Source organism: Leuresthes tenuis, unplaced genomic scaffold (genome assembly GCF_036924035.1).
Source record: "Leuresthes tenuis unplaced genomic scaffold, fLeuTen1.0.hap1 SCAF_20, whole genome shotgun sequence".
Classification (NCBI taxonomy): domain Eukaryota; kingdom Metazoa; phylum Chordata; class Actinopteri; order Atheriniformes; family Atherinopsidae; genus Leuresthes; species Leuresthes tenuis.
In genome coordinates this window covers 20,974,733-20,996,139 of record NW_027325374.1, presented here as the reverse complement: position 1 = coordinate 20,996,139, position 21,407 = coordinate 20,974,733, and the positions used below count along the sequence as shown (strand labels likewise).

At 39.3% G+C, this 21,407-nt stretch overlaps 1 protein-coding gene across 1 annotated transcript in view; it reads left to right on the top strand.

Moving 5' to 3' along the window:
- myocd (myocardin) overlaps window positions 1-21,407 on the top strand; it is a 130,593-nt gene that overhangs the window by 65,472 nt on the left and 43,714 nt on the right. The window contains exon 4 of the mRNA XM_072373939.1: window positions 1,172-1,366. Within this exon, the coding sequence (XP_072230040.1) occupies window positions 1,222-1,366 (145 nt within the window). The 5' untranslated portion in view covers window positions 1,172-1,221. The remainder of the gene's footprint in view (window positions 1-1,171; window positions 1,367-21,407) is intronic.

The window sequence follows — 21,407 nt, the reverse complement described above, 5'->3', positions numbered from 1 at the left end:
AATACAAGTATGACAAAAGGGGTCTGTTCTGACTTTGGTTGCTACACCAATTTCGTCATGCAAAATTCTGTCAGATATTGTCAGTTTGACTCCAGTGTAGCATCCCACCAGGTATCAATGACAGTCCCATCACTGTTTTTCCAGTTCTCGTTGCTTCTTTGGACAATATTCTTATTCTAAGTGCCTTTATGGCAGTGGTATGGCTGCTCTTCTGTGTAGAAGGACCCACTGCACAAACATAACTGGTTCACGTTAAGGTAGTAAAAATATAACAATTCATTCAGCAATGTGATCACACACACACACACTCATACAGCACATTTTAAGTTATACAATGTTACAGGCTACATGGAATGTTTTTTCTCTATCACACAGATGCACACATCTGAGGAAATGTGGCATTCAGTGTCTTGCCCGAGGACACTCGTACGTATGTTTCAGGGAAGACAGAAATTGAACCACCAATCTTCCGATTGGCAGACAACGGTTCTTCCTCCTGAGCTACAGCCATGCCAAATATATCAGGGCTTTTCCAAAGAAAGCTTATTAAAGAAAACAGAAATGTATGTTTGAGGTGCAGGCCACAGGAGATGATATAGTGCATAGAGCATATACAGGCTGCACAAAGGGCCTGGCTTGTAAGAGACCCGGGTATGAGGCTCATTTTTCTCTTAGGGACACCTCGTAGGAGATATCTAGGCTACTGAAACCATGGTGTAGATATGTTTAATATTTGTAGGAAGGAGGTAGGAAAGCCTGCTCTTTGTAAATTGTGTAAATTGGTAAGTTGGCTGCAGCAGAGGAAAGTGGAGGCAGATGGAGAGACGCACGCATGTGGTTGAAAGTGGGCTTAAAGTATTATAAACAAACAGGCACGTGCCTGCTGTCTGCCTGAGAAGAGATGGACCTCAAAAAGAAACAATGCAAAATCTTGGACTCGTGCTTTGCTTTGTAAACACTAACAGGGCTTTGCTCCAGCTCCCAGCACCAAGGAGGATTTTCCAAATGCAAACATTCAAATGGCTGTTTGCTGTTACTTTCATGCTTATTCAAACTCAGTTAACTTTGGCTTTTTAACTGTCACAGCTGACTGAGGTCTTAGTTGGAGTCAAACGTTCTTACTGTGATGTGCACAGAGCATGTGCTTTCAGGGTGTTTCTTTCCTCTGAAGGGAGGTGACCCAAGAAGACATGTCGTCCATTGGGGAGTGAAGTGGGAGCCATGAGTGCTGTGAAATGCTCAGAGGTCCGCAACAGACAGCATCCTGGTCTCCCGCCGAGGGCCACACAGGCTCATGGAGATGCTGGACAGCAGGCAGAGAGGACAAACCACAGACTGAGGAAACAATCAACAGAGGGCAAAAATGGTGAGCTTGAATCAAGTTTGTTTTTTTTTGAGCATATGGGCACACCGTCCTCCAAACATACTGTAGATTTTCAAATCCATGCTAAAAAGATTCTGCTGATTCTCCTCACCTGAATTTGGCTTTTCAAACACAATTAGATGGTTTATTACTCTTTGAGGACTTTTTACTGACCTGCATGTTGCTATCCCCTCACTTCTTGCTGTTATGGATACATACAGATATGTTCAGTACTTACATCAACACAATAAGACCCATCCATCCATCCAGCCATCCATTTTCTATACCTGCTTAATCCAACTCATGGACATGGAGGGGCTGGAGTCTATCCCAGCTGTCATTGGGTGAGGGGCAGGGTGCACCCTGCACAGGTCGCCAGTCCAACAATAAGGACCCTCATGTGCTATTTTCAGTGTGCTGAAAAGAAACTGCAACGATTTTTACAGTATGATATTGGCATCACATGCTGCCTCCTGTGCACTCTGGAAACACATTCCCTGAAGGGCACAGATTGCATCTCGAAAAAAAAGCCTCCCGCTGTGATGTGTTTGCATGAAGAGCAACTGCGGAAACAGGTTAGACCATGCTGTCCACACATTCTCCTGAACACCTCTTTCATCCCTGCAACACTTGTTTAGTCCTGTTCAGTACGTTAGAAGTGACTTTTGTAAGGTATTTTCACCTCTAACCATCTGTAACTCTTTTTGGAATAAGGTACAAACCACTCAAGTAAGCTAGAGAACTGTTTTTAATTATTTTTAAAATACTTAATACAAAACCAAGATTTTTTTAAGCTGTCTGTAACAAGTAACAGGTAGCTAGCAAGCCAGATGGCAAAACAACAAGACTAAGGAGGCAGCTTTTAAACCAGAGATGTAACAATTAAGGTTGTGCTCAAACTGTGTGCTTGTTCCCCATCAAGTTCACTATCAAGTAAGTTATCAGTTTGTTGTACTTTACAACATTTGAGCTCAAGCATTTGATTATTATGTTATTATAAACTTGTTAGGGATACTGCATGTCGTCATTTTAAAATATTTCCACGCGAGCTACAACAGTGGAGGGATTGTGGCTTTAAAAGAGTGTGGAGCACTTTGATGAAGTACAGCGGTGGCATGACACCCACCTGGTAAGACATTGTGGTCAGTCCCATGTATGTCAGTACAGCTCGATTTAGTTAAAGAGGACATACTATGGAAAAATCCCTTTTTTCTGTTTTTGAGAGCATAAATTTGGGTGTCTGTAGTCACCAGCAAGTGAAAAACTATTCTGAAACACAAGCCTGGCAAATTTTTGGTGCCCCGTTTATGTTTGAAATTTCCTCACTCAATAAGCTGTTCTGATATTATTTTTAAATTTACATCACTTCTCAAGTTCATTCCACCTCCTCTGCTGAGCCTGGACCTCTGAGCTCCATCCACTTGCATCACACCAGCTAGATCCATGAAGTCAACTCCATGTGGAAATGTTCTCTTGTCAGCTGGACTGAGGAGCAAGCATTTTGCACCTACCATTTAGAGCCTAGTGGATAAACTATAAAGGTACTGTTTCAGCAAGAGTCAGTATATGACTGTGTATGTGCAGCTAATGCTACATCGGACTGTTTTAACAACTTGGTCCAGCTCAACACTGGACTTACAAAGAAACTGAGCCCTATAGAGGGATCAGTTTCAGCTCTCGGCACCTGGACTACAGATAAGAGAGTTTATTTACGTAATCATTTCTTCATTTAGGCTGCACAGTGGTTAGCACCGTCGCCTCACAGCAAGAACGTTCCAGGTTCAACTCCTGGCTGGGGCCTTTCTGTGTGGAGTTTGCATGTTCTGCTCGTGTTTGCGTGGGTTCTCTCTGGGTACTCTGGGTATGTGGTTGTTTGTCTCTGTGTGGCCCTGTGATGGACTGGCGACCTGTCCAGGGTGTACCCCGCCTCTCGCCCAATGACTGCTGGGATAGGCTCCAGCCCCCCCACGATACGACCAACGGATGAAGCAGGTGTAGAAAATGGATGGATGGATGGATTTCTTCATTTAGCAGTAGCTAATGCTAACAGTTTAGGTAATGAAGGCGATGTACACCTACTTCTAAGGAGTTATTGCCGTTACTTTTTGAACGATTAACATTGTTACAACAATACTTTGGTAAATGAACGGTTACATTCGGACAACCTGCAGATGTATGGATGAGGTGTGTTTTCGACACGACACCGGTCCTCTCCTAATGCTGCTACATTAAACGTTACATTAGATTATGAATTATTAGCATGTTTCGAATAAAGATTATCTAATAACGTTCATATAAAACAAAAGTGTTACAATGTAAAAAGTGTAATCTTTGGCTTGGTCCATTATGGTTGACGAGAAAGCATTTTTTTATTTGGAATGAAAATTGAATACCTTGATTAAATATATGTGAGGAACTGTATCAGTCTGCATCGAATCAAACCAAATTGTCCTGTTGAACAATGTGTTGTGTTTGGATCGTATCGTACAATGTAAAATTTGGTCTTTTTCTTAAAAACCTTGTCGAAGCCAAATATGAAGAAGCTGGACGTTTGCAGGTTTTGACTTGTTGTATGAGAGTTTAACATAAACGAGCTTGACTTTATGAGGACATTTTGTTTCAATATATTCAAAAACCTTCAAAAAATTGCAGATTTTTTATCAATCCAACCAACACAAGAGATTATTTTGAAGAATGCAAGTCACACCTCTTTGCCAAGAAAACCTCTGTGCCAGATAACAGAAGGCTGTTTGAACATTTGATTGAATCCATCTGATGATTAATCCGTGCTTAAATGTCTCTGCTTTTCAGCTTCACCAAATCAACCCAGCTTATATGCCACTCGCATCACAGGGCTGAAGGTGAAAACATGCAAGGAATCCTGTGTTTTAAATCAGTATTTTTAGCCTTATGTATCCCCGCAGACTCTCAAAATAGTGAGAGCAAGGCAATGTTTTTCTCTTTGCTGCTAGGCCCTGCAAACTTTTCCATGATGTCATGTGTAGTGCAAGAGTGAGAGTAACTGAAGAGGGAGATAAACATAAACTGGAATCTCCTCAGATTCAGCTATTAATTTCATTAACGTGTTCTTTGAGTCCTCCTGTAGACGGGAGGGACAAGAGAAACAAACGTGAGGAGACTGTGGCTCCTCACATTCCTGCAAAAGACAAAATGATAGACTCCAAATCCAAATGAAAGATAAGATTCTCCCTGACTCAGTGACATCCTCTTCATTTATTGTAGAAACACAGTATCGTGTTCAAACCTTATGACCAGCTCATTAAGCCAGTAAATGTCAAATGTCGTCATTTTACCAGAGTGTCTGATTTTTTTTACATTATCAGCTTTTAAACACACTCCTTCCAGTGATGTGTAATACATTCTCAAGACTTTCACCTTAACATTTCTCTATTTGTAAGTATAAACATCTGCCCATTCATCCAAAAAGGTCAGACAACTCGTCCTTAAGGGGGAAAAAAATGACAAAACCCATGATTCTTGATAACCCTCTAATTCTTATAATTAAAGGACAAGCACCAGAGAAACAGCACATGCAACTACGGCACTATTAGGGATAGCCTGTTACTTGGGGTATAGCTTTCCCTTATAAGACAAGCCAGTATAGTTCTAGATACATGGAGCACAGTGAAATACAGGAATGATACATTTTAAAATAGGTTTGATTCGATTTATTTAATTTCATGCAGTTTTATTATTGGTGAGCAACCTTCGGATAGCTACATTCAATAAAAGACGAGACGAGACGAGTATTTTCATCCCTTCATTGCACATGAAAAAATGCATTTGATAGTTGACTATCTTATTATATTGTGTACAAACTCTGCTCACTCCATGCAACAGTGTAATAATGATGCAGACCCACTCTTGTGTTTTATTACGACTTTGACAAGGAAACGTTGCATTGACTTTGTGTAGGATCTGCAGCTAACCACGAGTCAACCGACTTTTAAATGTACAATTCCAAAAACTGATTTACACTTACAGATGTCCTCTCATCGTTTAAGTTAAAACTGGGTCCTGATATGTGTTGATTAATAGAAACCTTTTACCTATTATCAGTTTTGATACACTCTTCTCAGTCATTCTGACGTAAAATGATCTGTAGGATATATATTGTTGATATCTGGCTCTGAAACCTTCACTCGTCTTCAGTAAAGCTCACGACAAGAGTACAGACAGTAAGCTGATGCTGAAGTGAAGGTGGGAAGACTTGTGAAATGCTGTAGGACGTGGAAAGAGCAGATTTATGAGCAGAACCACCTTACACACTTTATTCTTTTATTAAGAAAAAACAAATCTATGATTTCCACATTAATTAAACCCTATATTTAAAGATTTGAAGCTACTGGTATTATGAAAATGTATCAAATGTCTAAAACTAAAAAATGCTGTCGCTTTGTGAAAACAAAATGCTTATTTTAAATATGGTACAAGCATTGTAAAAAGTCACATTGTAAAAAGAATTGAAGTAATGTTATTGTCTAAAGCCAACCAGTAAGTGAGAAAAGTGTCTTAATAAAGTGACGTTGCGTTACTGATAGAACGTATTGGTCTTGATCTCAGAGTGCTGTCATGGATCTTATCTAAGGGTACGTACAAATGACCTATATGACCATCTTAGTTGGAGGACTTAACAGATGTGTTGATGTGCAAGCTAGCCATGCCATACACACTCATGCACATGATATGGGCACCTTGCTCAAGGGAGCTGACATCAATGATTTCCAAAAGCAGCTGAAAACTTTCATTGGACAGGACAGTTCAGTTAAATAAACTTGAGTCCAGAGAAAGCAGCAAGGCTTCTAAATCCTGCATGTTTTTTTATAGTATTTCAACTCAAATTTGTGTATACTGTGATAAACTGAGCTCACTGACAGTAGTTTCAAAAGGTATTTCTGAGTCCATGCAGTGATTTTCACTGCAGAATCACTGTCTGTTTGTACTGCTGCTTAGTCTGCAGACCTGAAGGCCACGGCTATGTTGTTTACAGCCTGGCCTGTGCAGGCCAAGTTTCTCTGGAAATACTGAATCTTTTAATTGTATTTTGTACTGTAGGCGATTCTTTGTATTTGGTGATCCCAGAGGGATATTTTACAATGAGCTCTTAGGAGTTTCAGGTTTGGCTCTTGGCCAGAGGTAAGTGCAGAGAGCTGGTATCTGATCAGGTTTTGTTTTCTTTTTTTTGGTGCTTCAGATGAAGCAGCAGCTACCACCGATGCTGCAACTTTGAAATAAACTGCTTTCTGTTTGAGACACAGGATTAACATTTGCAAGGAAGCCAGTGATATTTTCTCAGTTGTCTTTCTATTGTGCTAAAATACATCATGTCCAGGCATCTCCACTGTCTAACAGACCACACGATGGCATCAGTAACACAATTTTCCCTTCAGACGTGTTACTACTGCACTGCTGCCCACTTACACCTTGGCAGCAGATCTAAAAATCCTTCTTACCTTTGGTTTCATGTTTCCTAATTTATCTCCAGTGTCAGAGATGGTTAAGAATTTATTACATCACTGATTTGTTGTATCAGTTTTGCCTCTGTGGCTTTCACTGATTCTTCTATGTTTCTCTGGAGCCGAATGCCTTCATCCTCATTTTGACCTGCATCAGAGGTGGAACTTGGAGTATTTATGGTCCAAAACATTTGCAGTGATTGTGTTGCAGTAAACTAGTAGTGAGAAATTACTGGCACCACCTCTGTAATTCTCCACTGGCTTTAATGTAACAACCCGTAACCGCCTTACACAAATCTGGGAAACACTCTTTTCATGAAGTGAAATGAGAGCAGCGGTTGTTTGTCTGCTCAGGAGTCTCCAACACCTACACTACAAGCAACTCTCTTTTCTCCATTCTGGCTTTTTGTACCCCAACTTTTGTACTCTTGTACAAAATGTGTGGATTCCACACTGATTTGATGGTGGCTGGAGTAAGGGAGATTGCTCTCATCTGGAGGATATCATTCAGTGATGCTGATGACACTTTATCATTTCATGCCGTTTAACATCAGCTCTGCACAGCTCATTTGTTTATGTAGCACTGTGCCCTTAAACTGACTGATCTGTTTTCATCAGAGGAAATTAACTTAGCTTTCTTATTAGAGGTAATCATGCATTGTGTAATAGCTTTAACTCCATGCCTGTGGTTAACATTTGAACTTCTAGTGCAGTAGAAAAAAGATTTAAAATGAATGTAATGAACAGATATTATGCCAGACATGATAAGAACTGTACGTTCTAAATGTTTACCTTGCTATCCTAATTGTCAAAAGTGTTTTCTACAGACCTGCCAAGCGTTCTATCTCGGCCACTATCTGCCTGAATCATCAACACCATAACAAAAACCTGCTTTTTTGTGTTAGGCAACAGGTGGAATGTGTGCTGATGCATTTTCCCTGCTGTTGTTTTTAGCTCCTAATTCATCCATGAAATTACTCAGATGTTCATTCATCATCTGAGCAAAGCAGGGAGCAACGGGCCTTGAGACGAGAATCAGTTGATGGATAGAACATTTGTGAAGGCAAATATTACCTCAGTCCGCATGGATAGTAAACATTTATTATTGATCAAACTGCTGTTTGTGACGTGACGTGATGAAAAACCAAATGGGAGAGCATGAAATAAATACTTGTATTCGAGGGGAAGAAAAAACCTAAGCCCCATGGACTGTTTGTAGTGCCGACGCAAGTTTATAATTGGTTTCATATTTAGTTATACTACAGTGAAACGTATTGAAAGCTACACCAGGGTTCTGTGAGCTCAGACAAATAAATAAATCTTTGTTACCTTTGTTGCAAAAATGCTGCACAACTCCTCATGCCAAGTGCTCTGACTGGACACTGATTGTTGATTTTTTTTTTATTTTTATTTTATTCTGAGCTTTGAAATATTCGTTTGCCTGGGCCAAGTGCTGTTCACCTTTCTGGAATGTACAGTTAAAATTGCTTTGCAGCTAATATAAATACAGCCTGTTATAGAGCACAGAGACAGCAGGCAAGATGGTAATGTTAGCTTTTATGTTGATGAATTTCTGTGTAAGTGAGTGTGTGTGTTCCGTTGCTGTCTTCAATCACTGACAAGTAATTAAGAAGATGAGGTCACCCCCGGGAACACATCACCGTGTGTCTATGATTCTTGATGACACACCGGCTGCTCCTTGGACACTTGCATCTCCCAGAGAGCATTTTACCTCACATCATTTGTCTTGTTCAAAATGGAAATCTGAAATGTTTAGTTTAGGAAAAAAAAAATACAAGTATTGTTTTTATCAACTATTTACCGATATTAGTTACTCTAGACACAGAATTTTTGAATAACATTCAGTTTCAAATGTTAATTTCAAACGGTTTATCGATTATGTTTACTACAGGTTTACCTAAGACACTTTGTTTTCATAGAACATCATGTAATGATAAGTTCTATGAGAGCAGGGTCTGCCTCTTTTGACTCTGGTAGTGCTAAATAATCCTCAAAGCACATCAATAGCCTGATACCTCTGACTAGCACACACCAAACTTGTGAAAAACACTCCTCTTCAAATACTTACATTTCCTACATCTGCAGTTTGGCCACAGACAGTTGGTACTGATGCTGATTGCACCACAGATTCCACCACATGCTCATATAAAATATGCAACATCTTCCTGCAAACACTAAAGGACCTAACCATCCTCACGAATTGGAGTCTGTTCTGTCCCTTCTTGTGGACAGCCTTGGTATTGCTTTTCTAATTAACTCTGTTGTCCAGGTGAACAGCATGTATTCCTGCTCCTCCTTAACGCCACAATAATCTCCTATGTCTCGTTGACATTCAAGATTAGTTGATTGTTCCCACACCATGCCATAAAGTGGTCAGCCAGTTCCCTGTACTGCCTCTTTTATACCACTGATACACTGGACAACTGCACAGCCACCTATTTCTGGAGATGATTGGACTTACAGTTCTACAGTCATGGGTGTACAGCATGGATAGAAGCAGAGAGAATATTGTCTCCTGTGCTGCTTTGTGCTGCTGACCACTCTCTCAGACACACAGTCCTTCATTCTTACAAACCATGGTCTGTTTGTTAGGCAGTTGTGAATGTATCCTACTCTATTTTCGAGAGTTTTCCATGAAACGGTGCAGGTTGAATTGTATTAAAAGCACTGGACAAAGTAAAGAACATGATCCTCACAGTGGAGGATGTGATATTTTCTGAGTTGTCTTTCTATTGTGCTAAAATACATTATGTTCAGGCATCTCCTCTGTCTACTAGACCACACAATGACATCACTAACACAATTACAGATTGGTATTATGTAATATCATCTGTTTTGTCCAGATGAGATTGGGTTTACTATAGCAAGGAAATAATGGCATTTTTAACACCAATTGCAGAACAATATACAAAGTAGGGCGTTGTAAAAGGTGTTCAATTGCTTACGAAGGTGAGCCAATAACAGTCTCAACAGTACTATACAAGGGAGGAGAGATTTTTCGAGTTGTTCTGAATTGAACATTTTTAAAACATGTTCAGCTCATATCTCTTGTTCCAGGCTTCCAACACTCTGATTTCCCCTTCTTCTTAAAGCCTGTGATCTTTTTCATTCCTAACCACACATCCCTGACATTGTTCTGCTTAAGCTTTTTGCCAGCTTTTGCTTGTACTCCTCCTTGCTCTCTCTTATGTTCTTTTTCAGCTACACTCTTCAATAACTCCGTTTCTCCCTCAGCAGCTTTTTCAGGTCACTGGTGAACCATGGTTTATTAAAAAGGAAGCACCTCACTGTACTTGTGTGAACAATGGGTCTCATTCACCAGTTCTTGTGAACAAAATTGTTCTCGAGTTCTACTTACGCAGTTTTTACAAGATTCACAAATATTTCTCACCCAGGATTTGTTCAAAGTAATAACAAAGATGGAGAAGATTTAAGATGTTTATTAACAAGATTGGTAAGTTGAGTTGAGGAGTGAAAGGTTCAGGGTCTTCACAGCAGATTGACAAACTGGCATGAGTACTGACAGGATTCCAAGCGAGTGACTTCCTTTGAGACAGCTGGGCAACAGGAGTAATGGCTGGCAGCTGACTGGATTCTGTGCAGGCTTTCTAGAACACATAGACAATCTCGGCTAGATCAGAATGAACTCGAATGAGAACAACAAGACTTAAGACTTGGCCGAAGTGTCCCAACCCACAGTGGTTGATAAAATGATCTGGTAACGAGTAGATGCAGAACCAGGGAATATAAGCAGCAGAAGTTGATGACTGAATGGAGAACAGCTGCGTCGAGGAAGCCTGTAAGACAGAGGAAGACACACACAGGAACCACACACACACACACACAAAACTAACGCACACATAAGGGAAAATGGAATGGAAACAAAAGGAGAATAACCAGAGATTTATGACAAACATTTTAATTCCCATTAAGTTAATTGGAAATCGTGCCAATGGTTCCACCCTTTTTACACGACAAAGTGGCCTTTGTTTATCCCAGGCCTGCTCACAAAATGGCATATTTACTGTTGCTGCAAGATGTTGCAGCTCATGCCCTAGAGAGGGAACTGGTTTTTCATGACCATGCAGATTTATTTGCAGAAAGTGATGAGTACAGATTTAGACACTTTAGACTATCAAGAGCTGTTCTTGTGGACCCATGCGATCGTTTGGAGCCAGCATTGCGGTGCCATACACAACGGTGAAACTCTGTTCCATCACATGTTCTCTCAACCTTGGGCTTGTTGGCCACTTGAACATTTCAGTGGGAGCTGGGGGACAGATTAGTCAAATCACAGCCGTCTATCAGAAGGGCTCTCCCATAGATGCAATAAATCTGCTGGCGACACAATACATAAGTCGCAATCATGAGGGGACTGGCACGATTTCTTGCATACATCTTCGTATTAAAGCACCCTCTGCAGATTCATTCCCATATCAAGCAATATCACTCATACATGTCCAACTCCTCTGCAACTCCCAGAACCACTTTAAGGAATGTGGTCATTCTTAAGAAGACATTTCTTAAGAACAACTTAAGAAATAATTTAATAAAATTCTTCAGAAGATATTGGTGAATAAGGCCCAATCCTCTCCACACAGAAGTTGCTATAGCCGGTCACACTGTCAGTCATGACATTAATGTTGTCTCCATGTGGCTCACAAAGTGCATTTCAGCAGCCTCAAAGCACCCTTTCAGAGTTTCTTCAGCTTCCTGTGAAAAGCTCCTCAAAGTCCTTTTGATCAAAAATAGCTGCTGAACAAGCTGTGTGTAGGTAGAAGTGAGGAGTACAAGATTATGGTCTGGTTTTCCTAATGCAGGAGGTGCAGAGGACCTGTATGCAACATTGTATTTTCTCTGACTGACAAACTGTTGGAAAGTCAGAAGTGTAGCAGAGAGGGAAATGTGCTTGAAATCCAGAGGAGCATGTATTTAAAACCTGGCAACGACTGGTCGAATGACGTGGGGTTGAATATGCAACACTACTAGTATAGAGGTAAACTACTGTATCTTGGTAGATAATATGAACATAAACTCACAGATAACAGTTTGATGTCCTGAGCACAGATCCTCTTCTTCACAGTGAATTCCAGAATTCAATTGTCTGTAATACTCCTGCCATTGCTTTTACCATTACATTTAAGATATTTCCACTCTGAAAGTGAAAGGCTTGCCACTTAACAGTGGGTTTTTCAGTTGATAATCACTTCATACATACAAATAATGTATATTAATATACTTTAATATGTCCAATTTGGTAAGACTTTTAGGTTATTGGTTTAATGATCTATCACACAACTTAGTTGCCACAAGCCTTTGCTTTATTTTTAGTGGTAGCAAACAGGTGTTTTCTTTTTGACAAGAGGGTTCTTAAGCTACAGAGAGAAGAGCAGCAATCACTGAACCAAAACAGAGCTATAATGTTATACTGTAAGATGCTATGACAAACAGCTTTTTACTTATATTATCTTACATATAAGCCAAATACATTTAAATATTGTGTGTATAGCTTTTTTTGTGGCCAAAAGTGATTGCAGTCAGTCACTGCTAAAAAAGGAAGCAACTTCCATAACTTCCATCAAATTTAGCCAGTAAGGTTCTGGTAATCAGAGCAATAGCAGTGCAGGAACTATTAGCAAACTTATAGTAGCTGACATCTTTTAATTAAGCTTCATGAGGGCAGATAGATGGCAAATTAACCAGCAGCAGCTTGCTGGTTAATTCAAATTTAACTAGGAACTGTATTATTTCTGGTGAATTGTTCTTCCAAGAATGGTAAAAAGACAAACATTTCTGGGGACACTGCAGCCAACAGGATCCAATTACTGATGTCCACATGAACTTAACACTTGATGATGATGATGAGTAATCCAACCTCACAATCCAGTCTATCAACACATCAATTAATGAGACTAATTTACAGCCAACCTACTCTGGATCCAGGTTTTGGAAGCAAGAGTAATTACATTGTATAATCTCATTTAACTGACTTACATTTGGACAGATTTAGAGGGATAGGATGGATGTTATGATTTCATGGCCCCTATAATTATGAGAAGGATTTTCAGATCTGAAGCTACTGTCCACTGAAAACAAAAACTCAGCTGGGCGACTAAAACTTTCCGTGATTGTCGCTAATATGTGAACTGGATGTGAGCAAGGACAAATGTAATTTAGATAGACTTAAAGGGCTTACTTCATAAGATTCAATTCAAAGTTTTCATTATGTGTTAGTCTTTGTAAAGATAAGCAATTAAAGGAGTGTTTTTTATTATCTGTTATCACACATGTCAGTTGTATTTATTATGAAAGATTTAATAGCCCCAGGGCATTAATTGGGATAAACTATCACAACAGTGGTAGCAAAAGAGAAAAGTCTGTACATTTATATCAGTAATCGGGTCATTGTTACAAAATTTAGCACTCTTGAGTTACACTGACAGTGATCTGATCTGTGGTCCTCTGTATTTAACCATTTATCGGTCGTAAGTTGAAGTGATAAAGACCATGTAGGATTATCTCTCTCCAAAACTCCGGAAAAGATTAGGTCATTGCATCCACTTGGATATTTTTAGAGCTCTTTAATGGTGGCATATTAAACAAAACGCTTAGAAATTCAATTAAGAAACCACTCAGCCACAGTGACCTGAAAATAACCCAGAGTTATTCTAAAACAAAGGCTCTGCCGACCAGCCACTGTGCCGCCTCACATGTGGTTTGGAAAGAGCAGCGCTTAAAACCACAGATTCTTAGGGGCTGCGGAGATTAATGAAGAGTTTCTTTTTCCAGGTGTTGTATTGTGGATACAAGAGCTTTGGGCGGTGAATTTTTACCAAGGGGAGAAATCCTCACGGTAGAAATGAAAACAGTAACACAATATACAGCTCTGATCCAGCTCATGGCTTAGATGCGAGAACAGGAGCACATTCCAGACCTAAGAGAAGGGAAGCGAGGAGAGGCAGCTCAGGATCATTCCCAGATATCGATCACATGTACTAAATTTATGTGAGCGGGTTGGCCTATACATATGGGACCTATTTGACTTCAGGGAAGAGTTTTAAACGTTTTCACAACCCTTTCCCCTTCAAACCCTCTAATAACGCTGTCTGACACCCTGACATAAATATTCATGTTCATGAATTCATTATAGAATTTTTACATGTTGCTCCGCCATCTTCAGCGCAGCCCAAAACTGTTTGTCATCTTCTATTGCTTTCATTGGCAGTCTTTAAAACTGACACAAGTTTTAGATTTTGATGTTTAAAAAAACCTCTTGGTCTAGTTGCCTTCTTAGCATGAGCAAATAAAGTGTATCTGCAGCAGTGAAAGGACTAAACCCTGCTTACTGAATTTGTAACACTCAAGCCAATTTGGACTTTTACCCATCCATCCATTTTCTATACCTACTTCACGATGGGTCATGGGCAGCAGGAGGCTCTCCCTGCTGACACTGGATGGCAGTCCATTAAAGGGCTGAATGTACTTCTCTTTCTAATCTTTTTCTTTAGTGTAAAGGATGGACTCAAATATCATTACTTGGTACTAGTCCACATAAATATCAGACTTGAATTGACCAAATCATATCAACAGGTCTTAAGCAAACTAACTCTACAAAGTATGGGAGTCTAATCGGTTGGAGAGCAATCTTAATCTTTTATCCATGGGATATTTAATGAGTCTTTAAAATACCCTTTTAAGTCAACTGAATTGCTTTGATTCCACATCCCGTTAATTAAAGTATCGATAAAGACTTTTTTAATCAGCGTTTCATATGCTGTGCTGCTCATGTCAGTGTTACACTGCAGTAAGATGTTATGCATATAAATGATTACCATTAATTCTGTGAATGGCACTATTGACTACTTTTCACTACTACTATTCACTACTTTTCTGGTCTCAGCCAAAAATATGCCAATTCTAATTAGCAAATTACTATGATGGAATCATTAATTACTTTCTCTCTGCATGTTAATTGTAAATGTTATAGAATTTCTGTTAAAAAAATTGATTTTTTTCATAATTTCTTCCTTGTTACATAAACTAGAATAGAAAATACTTGTGATACAGTGGTCTCGTTTCAGTTTATTTTGCCATTTTATTATCCTGCCACAATTATAGAAAAATGACTTGTTATTTCTTATAAAAGAAAACGAATATCTATGTTGAAGAAATGTTAAAACTGTATCAAACTGCATCTAATCAAACTGAATCGTTACGTCTCTGACTCATTTCTTGTTTTGTATATCCACATACAGAATTGAACCAATTAAACTGCACTACAGGCCAAACAGATTTAAAGAATAAATAAAAACTGAACTCTCCCTTTAACTGTCTTAACTTAACTTAACATCTAAAATGTCTTTTCCTGGCATTATACACAGGACTTTTTTATACTAGGTATAAGTCCCCTTACTTATAATTTGACAGCAGACTTCAGTTTTTTATTGAGTTGACTTGGACTTCTACATTAAAAACTAGATTCTTACAGTCATAAATATAGTCTTGTAACTTAATTACACAATTTGATCTTGAGCATGAAAGTTGGATGAAAGGGAACATTCCATCTGTACTATGGATGTCACATTACATTTCTATGTTGGCATGGAAACTTATCACCCCTCAGTTATATTTAAGGTACAAAAATGCAGACTGCAGATTTTGTTTTTCTTTAACAGAGGAATTCAACTGTTTAACTGCAGTCGCAGATCATGAAAATCACATGAAAGCCTTTCTGCTCCTGCGTTATTACCTTCCACAAATGCGCCGATAACCCAAATAATGAACACTTGAAAAAAGAGAATCTGGATCAGCCAAGTACAATAGGTCCTGCTTCTAATAATTGTGATCGCAGTCATGTATCAAGGTACACAGTACCAGCAGAGGAGGGTTGCATGCAAGGTGAAATCATTCTCAGCTTTTCTCCACCTTGCCCCCCACCCCGCCACCATCCTCGTGTGTTGTGAATAATAAAAAAGAAGAATTCATTTTATGGTTTTACTAGTCAGCAACCCAGGTATGCATTTGTCAAAATAGGGGGAAAGTTAGAACCATATGTTAATTTGAATGGGAGGCACCTGGTTGTGATTAGGGCTGTGCTGCAGATGATAGAAACACACACTGGGCTGCATTCTTGGAGAACACAATGAACACCACAACAATGAGTCAAATCAGAATGAAAACATCTACGAGATCTAAAAGATTCCTCTTAATGAACTGGCACGCTGGACTGACAGGATTACTGAGGACATATATGCTGTGTTGATGGACAGCACAGAACTTCCATATAAAGAGCTCATTTTCCATAAATTAGACTGTAATTTTCTTTACTGCTTCCCTCTCAGTATGTGGGCTCTGAGTTTTTCTACTCTGAGATCTTAAAAGAGCTTACGAAGTTGTGTTTTTAAGGTGCTGTTCTTTTTAAATTTCAGACCTATCGTGGGGCCAAATCCTGAGCAGGTGTTAGAAATAAAGCATGACCAAAGTGGTTCTGTCAAACATCAGCTTTCTATTATATTACTGTTTTTATGTGAATCTAGACAAATTTAAAAACAAAAACTTATCACGTTTATCATGGCATAATCCTTATGCCATCTGTCATAATGAGCAATTAGTAATTTATCCTATTTCTTCTTCCAGCAATCAAAAAATTGGTTCATAGATATTTTTGCCTTAATAAGAATAAGTCAGAACTATTGTAAAAAAAGAAAGAAAAATACTTTTTATGAAAATGCACAAGATTTAAAAGTTCAATTGCGTTTGTCTGTAAAACGAACCAGAAGAAACCAATATAAGTGCCAAATTAAAACTAGAATGGGGCTAAACTGTATATATTGGTATTGTCTATGAACATCTGCTTTTATAATATATATATATATATATATACTGTATAATAACTCAAAGTATTTGCATTCTACCTAATGGCAAGCAGTGTTGGTATCTGTCATATCTCTACTCTCATGTGCTTTAATTTAATGCAACTGAAGTCCTAGTTGCACTGTACGGTGCTGCGATAGTTAGCATGGTTTCACTGCAAGAAGGTTCACGGTTCAAATCTCAGGTGGAGGTTTGTGAAGTTTGCATGTTCTTCCTGAGCAAGACTAAGCTATAGCCCTCTACATTTGTGATGACCATTGTTATGGCACAAACGTGATGCACAACGACGCATATTCCATCGCGTTGTTTGTTTCTTTCTGACGGCGACAGCAACAGTAATATCGTCTCCTTCGACTTCCGGGTGAAGATCGCGGGAAAAAATCTCGAGCATGCACAGAACGCTCGATGCTATCCACTGTCGTCTGCATGCACGTTCAGTGGGCATTTGGATTGAGTTATCTCTGGGTCTTAATTCGATTGCAGGTAACCCGATCCGATTCAATTTCTTGTCAGATTAAGCTGTCTACATGAACTGAATAATTCAATCTTATTGCAATTTAGCCATTAATCCGATCCGATGGCCCGCATGTGTAACCGATTTAAGAAAAGTTGTAAGAAACTGTTCAGAAGATGGAAGTAGCAGTATGAAGCTTTTTAAAAACCCACTGTATTAAAACTGTGTTAGTATTGGATGCTGATTGAGGGACATTGATTGAGTCCTCCTACTGTGTATGACCAAGAGCTCACAATATCAGATTTTACTACATGATTGTTCTAACCAAAGGAGTTTACAATGAAAATTTTATCACAATAACTGTAGAAAATTTTAGAAATTGTGCAAAATTCATATTTAACTTAACATTTTTGTATGTTTGGTCGCTTGGTTTTAGCAAAATAATTATCTCAAAATGAGTGTACAGGGTTGTTAACCATAACTACAACAGCCTCCAAAAGGTAGAACCGTACTTTATGAAAAGGGAAAAGACAAACAATGGAACTGCTAAAGGTAAGATCCAAAAGGTTTAATCATCAATACAAAGTCAAGTGAAAAAATATCATATCTGGGAGGAACAGTTCTTTATACCCCGTCCGCTCCACAGTTCTAAAGTGCATCATATCCTTTGCTATCAGGTCAGCCAAAAATGTAATGTAGTGATGGCTTTGTTCTCATATGCACCATCCATGTCTGCTTTTTTTTCTTTTCCTTGTTATTGTTTCAAACACGGACCAGAATACATGGTTCTCACTCACTGTTTTTTTCATGCCTAATGCAGCATTGTAGTCAATTCTATTTTTAATGGTATGCTGTCTTTAAACATTGATGATGAATGTTCTCTTCTTTAATCCCAACCCTGATTTTTCTAAACCTAAGCAAACAAAGGCAAGAAATCGCTCTGTTCTTGCGGCCAGTATCTATGCAAACTCACTAAATAACCTCCAAGTTTAAGTTGGATGGCTTTTTACAAACATCTCTAATGTGCCCATGTTCACTTCCCATAATAATTAATCATGTAGCCACTGTTTTTCTTTCTGAGTGAAACACAGTAGTAAGGTAGCTCTTCTAATACCTCTGCCATCGCAGCTCCTGTCTTCACAGCACGTGGTCACTGACTGGTGTGACCTCTGACCTGTAGAGTCTGAGCCAACAGCAGGCCTCTCCAGAGAATTTCAGGCAGCCATCCCCACAGGCCATGGGTGTTCTTGACTCCAAGAGACAGGAATGATAAGAGCACCAGGAAGCACGTTCTCAGTTATTATGCAGCCAAATCTCGGCACAATACAAGGTCGGACTCACAAAATGCTCCCACGTTAGTACTCAGTCCGCTCCTTTCTGCCAAGCAGAATACTTGTCTTTGCACAAACAGGATGTCCTTCTTTCCCTGTAGGTTAACTGTGAAGCTTTTACAGCCTAGTTAACTTGCCACACAGTACATTTCAAAATGTATTTTTGCTGTATTCTTCTTTGCAATTGAAAAAGTGAAAACACTCACCAAGAGTAAAATAAAGCAAGGCTCTTATTATCAGGCTCACTAATGGCCTGATTAGCTAACAGGATACACAGACAGAGATAACACCAGTGACCTGTCTGTTGCTTTCACTTTGTCCAATTTGCTGCATTCGGCCTCTTCACCCGACAAGCCGGTTGCTGTCTGGTTTCTGAGAAGCTGTTTATCTGACAAATTGCACCCTCGGACATGTCGAGAAGCCCAAACATTTCCCAGCTGTCAATCACGCTGATGGAGAGTTGAGTAGATAGTTTACATGCCTGTGTAAAGTACGCAGAGAGTGAAAGTCCTCCTTGTCAGCACAGCAGCAAGGTGTCTCCCATCACAAGCAAATACAGAGCACAACTTACGGGGATCTGTGTGTATGACAATGCTCGTATGTGTGCAAACTGTAGTGTGTGCATCTGAGTGGGAAGTCGGTGTCTGTTCCCACCTAACAGAGACTCTGCAGGCAGCTGTCACCTAAAGTGTTGTTATCAGGCTGCTAGCTGGATGTGACTCTTGTCTGCTGTCCCTCTGTTTGAGCAGGTATTGTGAAACAGAAAATAGAATAAACTAAAGCATTTTAGATTTACTTCAACTGTGGAGCTTTTACAGCCTTAAAACACTCATTCAGTTTCCACAATCATCAGCACTCCTTGGAGTTTGGTGTCATTATCCTGATGTTGTCAATGGGACTTCTCATCATTCATTATGAAATGCTGGGATGTTGCAGCCCATCCAGATTGTTTGACCTTTTCTTTCCCGCTTAGGAGTTGTTTAAAGACACTCACCTTGTACATTTTTTCCATAACATAGTACAGAATGGCTCAGCAATGGTAGTATACATTTGGTTTCCTACAACAGGTACCACCGGTTGCAGGCTGTAAACCTAGGCTGGATATAGTTACTGATCATCATAGCAATTGTATTTTGTTTGCAACTTTCTGACCTTGCAAAGGTTTGAATATGAGAGCTTCAACTGAATTCAATCAGAGTACATCCTTACAGCTGAGAAATAGCTGCAGGTAGAGACTTTGCCCCTTCATCCTGGCACATATTTCAGTGGTCTGCAGTGTCTTTACATCATGTAGTATCAGTTCTGTTCACCTGGAATCTTGACTGAGGTAGAACTGCCCTGTATGGCATCATAGAAAACAGCATTTGTTCACTAACAGATGGCCTTCTTAATGCAGGACCTTTGTTGATTGGAGTCCTGTGTTCTTTATTTAGCAAATGTTGTATTTGTGAGAAAGACACAGAAAACAGTGTTTCCTGCTAATTTTTCTTAAATAAAGATCCGACTTCTGCTAACTTAACTTATTTTTGTTTCCTGTTACTTTGTAAGCAATGGTCTACTGGAAGCCTGATATATAGTTCATTCATAACATTTTATACAGACTTTGAATTGATCTACTTGGACAATTGGAACTTTAATGGAAAGATGGAACTTGAGAAATATTTTGTTCAAAGATTAATTATTTGTGATAGACTGGCGACCTGTCCAGGGTGCTGGATTAAGTGGTATAGAAAATGGATAGATGGATGGATTTATCATGATCATCTCCTCTGATATAACTAGAACTGATTTCCAATGTGATCTCAAAATTAAATTAAATTTATCACCTCAAATGGATTAAATCATAGAAATATCCACAACTTTTCCTTTTGCATCTCTGTCTTCACTATCACTGAATCGAACACTTACTAAACCACAACATCGGTGTAGTTTTCTAAAAGTCAGACATATGATATCCAACACTTAAAGAGGAGTAACTGGCAGCCTCACAGGCTGCGGAATCATCTCTCTGTGGAGGATACCGTGGACTCATCCTTTTTCCTGCCATTTACTCCCCCTCCCTCCTACTCGTGTCCCTGTCGTCCTCCTGGCTCGTGTGAAGCCTGTGAGTCGTTCAGTCTGTGATCATGGCGCTGATCCGCAACTCAGTGGAAAAGGAGCCAATGACATCATACTTCACCGTGGAAATGCATCTGTGGGAGACAGAAAGTGACACCTCTGGTCATTGTGACACGCAATCTGTCTCACCCACCAAGTTCACACTCTGAGTCAGATCTAATTTTGGTTATGACTGTGTGTTGCACTGGTATTCCACAGATCTGCACCCTGCAACTGCAAGACCTTTATGTTTTCTTCATGGTTATGATGATTTAGTACTTGACTTGCACTGCTAAGTACAGGAAGAAGGTAATTACAACTGTAGTGAGCCCAGCATTTTGGGCTGTTGAGCTATTTGATAACCATTTAGTAAAACATTACATGAGACTAAATCTACACCTGATGCTTTTGAGCAAAAACAAAATTCTAAAAGCATAATTCATTTACTTTACATGACTGACCCTTGTACTTTAATTCATTACCAGAGAGTGTGTATATAAAAGAACAATAAACACGTCTGTGTGACATTTCTAATAATTCGTAACTGCTGTCATTTCAAAAGAGCAAATCCATAGACGGCAGTCTGTACAAACTCTGTGGACACTATGACCGAACACTGTGTGATAATGATAGGCTTCAGGAGATTTTTGTATCTAGAATCTGACTGTTCTATAGTGCAATAACGATCAGTTGTGTGTGTAGGCTCAAACAATAATTTTTGGATCTCATAAAGTTTACTGCCAGAGCCAAGTTCATCTGGTGCTTTCCCTGTCTGCCCTGACACCAATGAA